The 12,315-nt window shown below is 43.0% G+C and overlaps 1 protein-coding gene across 6 annotated transcripts in view; it reads right to left on the bottom strand.

Annotated features, from left to right (window-relative positions):
- Positions 1-11,663, bottom strand: part of NEO1 (neogenin 1) — a 160,894-nt gene extending 149,231 nt beyond the window's left edge. For all 6 annotated transcript variants that reach the window (XM_032469157.1, XM_032469160.1, XM_032469161.1 and 3 more), the window contains exon 1: positions 11,308-11,663. In XM_032469157.1, the coding sequence (XP_032325048.1) occupies positions 11,308-11,437 (130 nt within the window). In that variant the 5' untranslated portion in view covers positions 11,438-11,663. The remainder of the gene's footprint in view (positions 1-11,307) is intronic.
- Positions 11,664-12,315: the final 652 nt, after the last annotated feature.

Below are 12,315 nucleotides of genomic sequence, written 5' to 3'. Positions count from 1 at the left end.
AGTGAGAGTACCTAGTAGACATTAATATTGTGTACCACATTAAATCTGGAGGAGGCAGGGAGCTGTCCAGTGAGTTCTAAAAGAAAGAGATTTTAATACAGGAATTTTTTTTTTTATCAAGGTCAAATGATAGGCAGAGGCGAATTTTAAAGCAATTTTGAACAAAGTGCAACTAACCACCAAGTAAATACCACGTTATACTTCTTACCCACAAATTTTAATGACTGATACATAAGGCTGATTCTGAAACTGCAAAATCTCTAAAAATACACCTATTCTGAAGAAGGAAATTCACTTTTCCACAAAGCTTCCAAATTTTTAAAAAATAAGGATTTCTTCATAAAAATTAATTCCTCAGAACTTCCCAATACACATTATCCTGAAGCTTATTTCTGCAGCTTAGAGCAAAATCAATGTTTCATAAAAGATATCCACAATGTCTAACAGAAAATAAATGAAGTCTTAAGAAGCAAGTATGTAGCAAGGTTAATTTTCGGGCATTAAAAGTTGGAACAAGCACTACCTCCAGCTTCTTTTCTAGTATCACAACCTTTAAAAGACTATCTGGCCTATGATTTCATCATCTAATAATCAGCTTTCCATTTCATAACAAATGATAAATTTCAGAATAGCGAAAGTGAGCCTTTCAAGAAACAGTTTACTGATCAAGAACATTTTTGTTGCTTTGGACTTTATTCTGCCTCAACTCATACTGCTCTTCCTTTCATTCTCTTTGCCAGAAAAATCTGCCCATCTCAAAAGCCTACTCATGCTTTCAAAATCAGCTCAAACCCGACTTCCTCGAAGAAACTTATTAACCAAATACTCCAAACTAAACAAATCTTTATCCTTCTCCACATAAGCTCACTCGTTTAACAATCTAATTACACACAGTCATCAGATAATATAAACCAAATTACATAAGTGTTATCCAATTTTCACGTATTTTTAGCTAGCCTCTTCATCCAGGTTATAGTAATAAAAATAACAACAGTTTACATTTAATGAGCGATTAAGACAAGCCAGGTTCTGTTCTAAGCATGGGCACATTAACTGCACATCAGCATTCATTGTTTACCTCAGTTCAGTAGTGGCAGGTTATTATATATGTTATTTATAGTCAAGAATTGTTCACAATTGTCTTTGTAAGCCTTCCCTCTCCCCGCCTAGCACTCTAACCCAGAGCCACGCCATGCACACAGAGGTATGGGAAAAGAACAAACATCACTTTGGCACTATCACAATTTATTCACACAGATGTTTCTGAATAAAATATCCAGAGGCAAAATGAACTTGACCATTTTACATAGCTCTGATTCTAGGTACTTATCTACTTCTGCAGACAGAGTAATGTTTCCTTCCTTTGGACACCCAAAGATGGGTGCATGTTCAAGTCTTTGCCCTAGGTTTTCTTTTTCGTCCCTCAGTGATATGATCTAGTGTCACGGTTTGAACTATCACCTCCATCAGATAATTCCTGAATCTACATTTCTAGCCAGAGGTCTAGACAGACCTCTCATCGGAGCCCCAGTTCTGTGTTACCTTTACAGAGATGTTCTGCTGGCATCTCAGGCTCAAGGTATTCAAAAATGGAAATCACTTTCTGTCCCTTAAACTTGCTTCCTGTTGCATCCTGAATCCAGTTTTCACTTGAAACCACCTCAGTATCTTGAACCAAGCTGGCATTCAAGCATTTGATTAACTGAACTTACTCTAAGCTAAAGCTGCCCATCCTGTCTTAAAAGAGGTAGGGGGTAGTAGTACCTGTTCCAATTCCTATTTTTCATTCAAATCAATGAGTAAAATACTTAACTTTTTTTTCCTTCGAAATAGAAGAGTTTGAAAGCTTATGGATCCATATCAGGGAACATGAGCGGTGGTTACAAGTCAGGTAAGCAGATCACCTTGATTACTCAGTGTGCTTCTCATCACATGAAAAACCACAAGTACCCATCGGAGTTTTGACAGTTATAGTTCTAAATTGTTCCTATCTTGACTATATTGTTTAATTTATATTATAGATGAACCACTGATTCAAGAAAGAAAACAGGAATATGAACAAGACACAGACAATTCTCAGACATACTATAAACCATTAATAAAAATCTGAAAGATGCTCAACTCCATTAATAATTTTAAAATATAAAATTTAAGGAGACATAGTTTTTTCATCTATTAAACTGGCAAAGTCTCTTGAGGTCTGAAAATAATATGTTGGCAAAGATGTGGGGAAACAGGCACTCTCTCACTTGCTGTTGATAGGAGAAATCTGCTTTTTGGAGAACAATTCAGAAGTAACTAGTGAAAATTTCAACACACATGCTCTTTTACCCTACAATTCCACATTTACAAACTTACTCTATAGTATATTTGAACATGTGCACAAAGATATTTGTAAAAGTGGGTTCACTGCATATGTCTGCAATAAAAAAATCTGGGAGCATCAAAAGAGAATAAATTATGATATATCTATAAAATACCATATGGCTATCAAAACAGCTGCAATAAATTTATATGCATTCACGTGGGAAGATGTCCCAAAACAAGCTGGAAAACAGTATGCACAACACAGCCCTACTTTTTAGTTTTGTTACACCTGTATGTACTATACGTTTTAAATATTTAATTGTATATATAAAAAAGTCTATAGCTATTATTAAAAGTGACTATCTGAGAAGTATTCTCTCACTTTTTTATCTTACATATTGTTTGAAATTTTAAAATATTTTAAATTTTCCAAAGTCAAACCAACAGTTTTAACCCCAGACTTAAAACTCACAAACATGTCTTAGCATCAGGGTTAGAGATGCTGCTAATAAAGGCAGATTCCATGGCTAGGAAGGTGGGACCAGCAGACAAGGAACCCCGCCCTGCCACCTCTTGTCCCTTCCTAGTCACAGTTCCTTCTCTCCCACCTCAGGTGTCAACCTGGACTCGTACTAATTTGAGGTGAGATGAGACTCCAGGGATTTCTGAGGGAAGATGTTTCTTCCCATCTAGAGTAGGAGGGGCCCAAGAAAGGGCCAAGGGCGGGCAGTACCCACTAGCAGTGGCTGGAGAGGGGAAGCAGCTTTCCTCAGCCTGGCTGAGACAATGATTTCTGTTTAAGGAAAGATCCTGTGTTCTTATGTTTGTTTTAAATCTTCTTCCTCATAAAGGGGACTAACTGCTGTTGTTGGCAGGTGTTTCCTAGACAGTCTTTCTACCACTTCTGATCAGCTATGGGCTTAGCAATCAGACAATACAGTTTGTTAGAACTGCAGTGTAAATTAAAGGCTATAAGCTCTAAACAAGGACCTTTAGGATCCTGAGAAACTTATCCACTATGATGTATAGACTTGGAAAATTATTTCTCATATTCCCTAGTCTCCAGTTATATTCTGGAGATGAAGGCACATGATGGTTGAGTTCTACGTGGGGGGGGGGGGCTGCTATTAATAAAGGAATTATCGCCGTAATAAGAAGCGCACACACACCCTCCTGGATATGTAACACTATGTAAACTTAAAACAACTACTAACCCCACCTCAAACTTCAAAAGCTTCTAAGAATTAACCAAAAAGGTCCTCAAATATTAGTTACTACATTAAAAGTTATGCTATGAATAAAAAATTACAAATATAATGTGTAATTTGTTATTCTATCCCTTGGATTTGTAAATAATGCCATCGCCTTAACTAGACCTTATATATAAAGATATACCCTGGTGATTCTTTTTTTTTTACTCACTCTGCAGCTGAAAAACAAATATTCTGTATTCAGTTTCCACGTGGTATCGTTTTAAAAATTCACTCTGCTCAGGACTCCTCAGTTTTACTGGCTATTACTGACCAGTAATAAATCCTGAAAACCTGCACGGATCCATCTCCGGATTTCCCGAAGACACGGAAGTAGCTGCACACTTAGATGGCTCCATTATTAGCATTCTCATACATTCAGAGATTCCAGTAATCATTTCACTTAGAGAAAATGAAAAATAACTCCTTCTGAGAGTTCTAGTCTACTGACTTGGTAAAACTAAGTTAGGACTAAAGGATGACATGACCAAAATTCTGAGAAAAGCAGCACTATTACTCAACAGTAACACAACGATTCCAGAATTTGTTTTCCACCTACAGCAGTTATGACACCTTCTCTGTCCAAATCAAGTTACCCATTATCCACGGGCCTGGCTCATCTCTGCTAGCAGGCCAAGGGTTCCTAGGGAGAGAAAACACATCTAATTCATCTCAGTATCCCCTATGGTGCGCAACTTTGTGCATAATAAGCCCTCGGAGGTAACATGTTAGCAACTTGCCAAAGTTAAAAACTAAAATCTTAGTCCAAATGACTGGAAAATTAAAAATTTTTTGGTTTGGGCTTTTTTCGGGGGGCAGGTGGTAATTAAGTTTTTTTTTAAGTACCTTTTTTTTTAATGGAGGTACTGGGGATTGAACCCACAACCTCGTGCATGCTAAGCACACACTCTACCACTGAGTTATATATACCCTTTCCCCTGGAAAATTAAATTTTAAAATTCTTGCTATAAAACAATTTTTTAAAAGGTTATGTCTGTTTTTAATAGGAAAAGCAAAGACACACAATCTGCATTTCAGACTGCCCAACTGCTAACTCCTTAACAAGAATTCAAGTACTGACTTCAGTAAAAGAAAACATATATTAACTACTACTTCTCTCGCTCTCCTCTTTCTGTACATAGGGAGTCAAAAGGAACACCAAAATCTGCTTATTTCAGCCAGATCTGGAACTTGGTCAGTTTACTTTACATCCTTTACAAGCCTAGGAGCATCTAATCTTTTAAGTAATACTGCAACTTAAAACATCTCACAACTGCTTAACACTGAAGCTTTATTTCTTGAAGTCAGCCTTTAAGCTATTTTTACACATATAAAGTAAAATCATACACGATCATTTACAAGCAACTTAAAAGATTTTCTCAATCATATCCAACTTCACTGCAGGAAAAAAAAAGATGTACAGTAACTTGGGCTTTAAGAGAGTGATAGAAGGTAATTCCTGAATCAAAGAACAGAAGCAATCAGTGTTCAAACACAAGAAATGAACAGAGGTCATTTAGATGAGATAAATCCACTACTCAATTTTAAAGGTTTTATAAGTTATAGAAACCTGGAGGTAGAAGGGAACTTTGAGATTACCTATTAATTAGATAATTAATTAATCCCTCCAGTTAACAGATGAAACAGAGAAGCTATAGGACCTGCATTTTAAAATAACAGCCTTAAGTTCACAATTAAAGATGAAACTACCCTGAAAAAGCAGTAAAAGTACTAGTCAATGGTATTACTCTTAATGATACCATTACTCTTCTACAGTAAATGGAACCCTGACTCTCACATACACACAAAGATTATCTTTTCACCAACAATCCCATGCTGGAAATCCAAAACATGAAGGGAAAAGACTATATGCAGGAAGATGTTCATTACAGCATTCTTTACGGGGGCAAAATACTGAAATCAACATCCACAAAAGGAGCATAATCATCAGCACCAGCACGCAGCACAGTAAAGAGCACAGGCTGCGGCCCTGCAGAAACCGGATTAGAATGCCAGTTTTGCCAGGAGAGCTGTGAGGTAAGTCATTTGAGACTCAGTTACCTCACCTGTAGAATGGGGAGACAGGACCATCTTCCCCACAGGGTGGTATAAAGGATTAGATGCATGTAACGGAGCTTGGTACAGTGCCTACAGCTCAGTGAGGCCGCTATTAATATTATAGGCATTCCCCGGACTATTCTTATTATACATTTAGGAAAATCTATACGCACTGTCATGGAAGGATCTCCAGTGCAGTGTTAAGTGAAAAACAAGATGAAAAACAACAGGCAGCATGAGCCTGCTTATGTATAAAAAAAATAAAACTATACACACACACGTGAGAGTAGAAGGAAAGCATTAAGAGCAGTTATTTACAGGTTAAAAAAGGATTTGTTGGTGGAAGTTTTACTTTATGTACATCTATATATTTCTTACTTCAAACATGTACTTAAGTATTTTCAAATAAATTTTTAAAAGTAAACTGATTTAAAGATAGTGTGGCAACAAAGAAAAACAGCATAATGTGCATGTAAAGTTGTACAGACACCATGATTACAGTGTAAAAATGGCGTGCCACATAACAGCAGCTAGAAAGAAATACATCAAAATTACACCAGCAGGTGTAAATTAAAGTTTTTGTCTCTATTTCCAAAATTTTTAGTCAAAAAACTCTAAATGAATCCAAAATCCAGGTTATATTTTAATGTCATCTTTCACTGGCCTGTGTCCCATGACAAAGTCAATTTTTAAAAATCATAAACACAAGACTTTTCCTCACGTCACCAGCTCTCTGGTCAATGTGATTGCACCTGCAGTCATTTCCCCTGACTGTTCTGTTGTTGATGCAGTTTTACCTAGAAGCCAAAGTGCCTACCAACAGCATGGAACCAGACAAAAACTCAGTAATAAAATGAAGGGTTTGGGAGAAAAGACTATTAAAACAGATAAACAGAGCTTCCACATTGTGAGATTAATGTTACTCCAATATTTTATATTAACATAGAGAAAACTCACAAAGAAACTAACAATGATCACAGGAAAAAAACCTACACTTTCAAAAAATTTATGAGAATTGTAGTATATTTTTAAGTTCACAGAGAATGTTAAAACCATTCTATACAGGTACTGAACTTTACAGTTTACAAGCAATTTTGCATTTCATTCTTTTGGCAACTCAGGTAAGCAAGGTTTTATTCTTGCCTGCCTAGAGCCCCCGGATTTGTGGGAATGTGTAGAACCGAGTCATATTCCAATCCTCTGCCTTCATGTAGGTCTTTTCTGCACTATCCCACATCATGTATTAATTTTCATATGGTTTACTAAAAGCAGTCACACTTATCTCCTCTGAACATCCATCCTGGAAATCTGTGAATTCTTTTATACCTCATCTGGTTAGGCAGGCAACGCAGAGCATCAGTCCCTAATTACAGACAAATTAGTACGATCACTGGTTGTTCCAAAGATGACAAAACTAATAAATACTAATACTGCAGCATACCCAGAAGAAGATGACCAAACTCACAAAAGGTCACAAAACAAATTAACATGAAGAATGCCTGAAGGAATTAGGATGATTGACTTAGAAAGGAGAGCAACAGACACACAAATGCTGTCACCAGACACATGACCGACCATCATATAAAGGAATCAGAATTGTGCCGTAAGACCCGAGTCGGGCGGGTTAAAACCAAAAGCAATTCAATATTCATTCGATAAACAAGTACTGGTGATCTCTCTGTGACAGACGCTTATGCTACCCCAGGTAAGGAAAGTCCAAATCCTCAAGAGGTTTGACTGGCAAAGGGGACGAGAAAGTAACACAAGATGAAAAAGACTCAGAAAGCTCTGGGAACACAGAGAATGAAGACACAAACTCTGAGGGAGGGTGCCAGGGGAGAAAAAATTCACTGGACAGAGAGGAGGCGTTTCAGAGGTGACCAGGGTGGGAAGTGGCATTAACGGGAAGAAAGAACAGCATGTGCAAAGGTGTGGAGACCTGAAACTCCGCAGTAACCTGGCGTGGTGGAGCGCCAGGGACATCTCAGCTGTGCCAAGAGACGAGGCTTTCAACTGGGAGTGCAGGATAGTGGCAGAGAACATCAACAGCCTCATGATGCCCACGCAGAGAAGTTTAGACTCGAACGCTCAAGCTGTGGAACGCTAATTGTTAAGAGGCTGTACGTAGGAGAGTGGCATGCTCAGAAGAATATCTAAGACAGCTCACTCCAGCAGGAGAACAGACTTCTAGAAGCTAACAGTGGAGATAAAGAGGTTAATTACAGAGCCGCTATTGTCACTCTAAGTGGGGTGATAATGATTCAAGAAACAGCTAGGAGGTAAAAGTTAAACAGAATTATTGGCTAGAGGGAAAGGGGAGCGTCCAGGATGACTTCTAGATCTCCACCAGGTTGAGTGGTGAACAGTGATGTCCAAGGCAGGTAACAAAGGAAGACAAGTCCACACCATCGTTCAAACAATGATGAGAACCCTGGGACAGAAAGTGGTCTGTTACTGTCTGGAGAGAGGGGATGAGGGCAAAGATGAGTTTACCTGCGGTCTTGGGTAACATAAGGCGCCTCTTCAGTGAAGCTACAGACTGCCACGTGAGGATGAGTGGACTAGGAGGACCATTAGCTTACAGGAGCAACCGAAGACAAGTGTACAGAATGAGACCAACTTTAGACACTAATATTTAATGAGGTGAAAGAAAAACCTGAAAACAAATGAAGAATTGATCAGAGACGTAAGAGATGAATCAGGAGCTAGGGTGGTGCCAAAAATGGCAAGAGAAAAAAAATTCAAGAAGGGTGAGAAAATGTTTACTAGAGCAAAGTTTACTAACAGAAGTTACTCAAAACAGGAATGGACTGCCTCGTGAGGTAATGAATCATATCATCAAGCAAATGATTCAGGCGAACAGTCATCTGTCTATGCAGGATGTTGACAAGAGGATTTTTAGCTTCAATGAGAAGCAGAGCTACATGACCCCTATGGTACACCTCTGAAGTCTAGGTCAAGGCTCAACGTCATTAGGACATTTCATCAAACACTCTTCTGCCATCTGATCAACTAAATGGGGTATTCAATTATTCTAATAAAAGTTTAAAAAAACAATTTCTACATATTTCATGTAACTCAGAAGCAATCAATACTGAATTAAAACTTTTCACTAATTCTGCTCTTGGGACAAAAAGTTGCTGTTCCAAGTGTGGAAATAGCTGATCTAGTATACTTCAAATTCAAACTGATTTCAAATAAGCTCTCAACATCGTCTTCCTAACTGTCTACACCCTTGCATCCCAATTCCCACCACCAGCTGGTACCACCATTCCTTAATCCCTTCCCTCTGATTAGAGAGACCTGCGTTGCATGGGCTGCTCTGTCCTGTCATCTTTCCCTAGGTCCCTCCGTATCTGCCCAGTAATCTGCCTTTCCTTCCTACCACCACCCTGTGTGCCTAATCATTTCCAACCCTCCACCTCTGCTGCCCATTTTCTATCACTAGTCCTTCCCTCGCCTTTTTCCTCCGCCTCCCCATGTCTACACATCTTCCCTATGCTGGAAAAACACCCCATTTATCCCTGTCCCACACCGTCTTTCTCCTTTACTACCAAATATCTCCATTTCCTATCACCTACTCACTGTAATCCCTTACAGAAAGGTGTCTGAGTCTAACCCCTCTACAAAAATTAATAATTTAAGCCACTGACAAATGGCACCTAATTTACTGACAGCTTGTTCCAGTTGCCATTTACTCCCTGCTCAAATCCCTTGACGTCTCTGCAGCTTGTGAAAGAACTGACCAACCCCTCCTTTCCCTTCTGCAATGAGGCAGGATGGTTTGTGGAGAGCACTCTGCAGAGATTGAGACCTGTGTTCTAGACCCAGCTATACCACTAGTTAGCTGCGGGCCTCCTCACCTCCACTCCCACTCAGATCTCACTTCTGAGATACCATGTCACCCAGGTTAGGTTAGGCACCTGCAGTAAATGATTTCTCAAAACCGACTCGTCTCCTTGGTAGTGTCTGTCAGAACTTAATTACTATATAATTAGCAGTTGAATGGCTATCTTTCCTACCCACATGCCAGACTGCAAACTCCATGAAGGCAGAGCCCACATTTCAGCCCTGCCTTGCACTTCTCATCAGTGCAAAAGTAAATGCCCATCAACTGAATTAATGTTGAAATAGATGTTAAGACCACTTTCTAAGAGACTGATTATTTTTATGAACCTAAGTGATAAAATTACTACACTCTACTTACAAAATTACTGACAATATTTTTATCAGAAACTCTTACCAACTACCTAACACACACACAACATGATGAGCCACATATAAAATTCCACATACAGAATTAGGAGAAGAGAGAACTTCTTACATTTTTCTTGCCCATCCACAAGCACAGAAAGGGCTGGATCAGTTACCTACATTTAAGGACCAACATGTGTATTCTGGGTAGGATGAACATGCAAGTTTGATACCAGCACACTATTGTTTACATAGGTGCTTTGATAATCCCCAGTGGCACGTTCAGGTTTAAAGCTTTTAATTTTGGCAAAAGCCATGTGCTATATATACTCTGTAAGAAAATCAAAAGAAAGTTTTTAATCAGCCAAGTTATACTGCAGTGTGATTTTAAATATAAACCCAGGAAAAACAAGTAATAGTGGTGACTGGAAGCTGCCACTGTGCCTGACGACTTCCAAATACAAAAATTTCAGCTCTCACACAAGCAGGTGAAAGTTGTCAAGTTTTATGACACACCACCTTGGTCAAACAATTTAAACAGATTATATGCTAATTTGCCTTCAACTGCTGAGTGGGTTCTGCTCCTCAATTACATTGTAAGGTCTCTACGGGCAGGTCTGGCGTTTTGTTAATTGGTCCCCTTAAATAACCAGGAATGCAAATGTTTTCAATAATCTATCATATAAAAAACCTGAAAATGGCTTTTGTGGCTAAATATATTTAAATATTGCCACTTGAAAACAAAGTACAAGTACTTAAAATCCGATGCCTAGACAATTCCCTAGGTTAAGAGCAGTTAACGGGCTGTAAATATAGTTGTAATCCCCAGGAAAGAAGCAGCATTTTCATAACGGAAACATTAACAGATATAATCACTTGGAGCCATTCTCCAAGGCGCCCTGATCGTTAAGTCAACACCACTGGCTATGAGGGGACAATTGTGTCCCTCTGACACCCTCTCTCCCCGCGGCCTCGGGGCTACAATTTCGCACAAGGATACCTTCGAGATGAGCCAGCCTTCCCAGGGACTTCAGCTGGGAAATCCCTGGCCAGGGAATGCGAAGTTCAAGCCCCCCTCCCCCTTCCATTCCTGAAAATTAATGAATTGCCCGTACGATTGTTTATTTAATGAGGTGTGTAGTGGCCTCTACTGGTGCTTGTGTGAGCACAAGAATGTCCCACTCTTACAAGTGGGATGAGCCTGGGGGAGGGGAGGGAGGCGAGGGGTGAACCTGCCTCCGGGTACAAAGCGCAGAACTAGACCCCGGAACCCCCGACGCGCCCCCACGGCCGCCCCTCCCCTGGGGCGCCCCCGCCGGCCCACCTCACTCTCCACCCAGCGCGACCCCCTTTCTCCTCCGCAACCCGAGACGAGGCAGAGAAGTTCCTGCACGTTTCCTCCTGGATCCTAAACAAAAACACCGCGGCCACCGGTGCCGGTGCCGCGCCCCCGCCCCCACCCCGCGCCGCCCCGGCCCGCGCCCCGGCCACCGCTTACCTGGGGACTGCGGCGGGGAGCCGCTCCTGGCGGCCGCGGCGCCCGACGCCCAGCGCGCGAGCAGCAGCAGGCAGCAGAGCCAGAAGGAGGAGGTGCCGAGGACTCGCCGGGCTCCCCGCTCCGCCGCCATCTCTTCCCCGCGAGCGGCGGCGGCGGCGGCGGCGGCGGCGGCAGCGCCGCGGAGCCCTCGCCTGCTTCCCTCCCGCGCGCCTCAGCCGGTCCCTCGCTGCAGGCTCGGCTCCCGCGGCCGCCGCCGCCGCTGCTCCAGCCCGGCCCGGCCCGGCCCGCGCGGCCCCTCTCGCGGGAGGGGAGACTCGGGGGCGCCTCCCTCCTGCAGGGGGGCGGAGAGGGAGGAGAGCCGAGAGGGGGGAGTCAGTACATTCCGGGGAGGGGGGGGGTGGGTCGGTCTCCAGGTTCCAGGCGCCGCCACCCGCCGCCGACTCCGGCTCCACACACCAGCGCGAGGTGGGCGGAGACCGCGGGCGGCGGGGGTCGGGGGCGGGGACCCGGGGCGCGCACCCCCGCGCACGCGCAGGCGCGCGCCTCCCTCGCCCGCACCGCCTTGCTCCGCGCGCGGCCCGCCGCAGCTCCAATCCCGGCTGCCGCCCGCTCCCCTCCCCCTTCTGCCCGGAGCCGCGGACGGGCGCGGGGCGCGCGCGCCGGGCGCTGCTGCTGGCGTCAGGGAAACCCCGGAGAAGTGGATCCTCCTCCTCCTCCTCCTCCTCCTCCGCGTCCTGGCCCCCGCGCGCTCCCGCCTCCCCTGCTCCTCGCACCCGGGAGAAATTCTCCCCTCTCACCTCCCCGGACGCCGCCGGCTGCAGAGACCTGAGGGCGAGAGGCGCTCCGAGCCCGGGCTTGTCCGCGAGGCCGGAGCGAACGCGCGCCTCTCTCCAGCCTGGGCCCAGGGCCTCTATATAGGGCCTCAGAGGAAACCGAATGGCCTCCGGGAGGAAACCTGGGTGCGCAGAGGGTCGGCGCGGGGATTTATGTTCTCGCCAAAAACAATAG

Source organism: Camelus ferus, chromosome 27 (assembly GCF_009834535.1).
Source record: "Camelus ferus isolate YT-003-E chromosome 27, BCGSAC_Cfer_1.0, whole genome shotgun sequence".
NCBI classification, from domain to species: domain Eukaryota; kingdom Metazoa; phylum Chordata; class Mammalia; order Artiodactyla; family Camelidae; genus Camelus; species Camelus ferus.
This window is presented reverse-complemented; position numbering and strand designations above follow the sequence as displayed.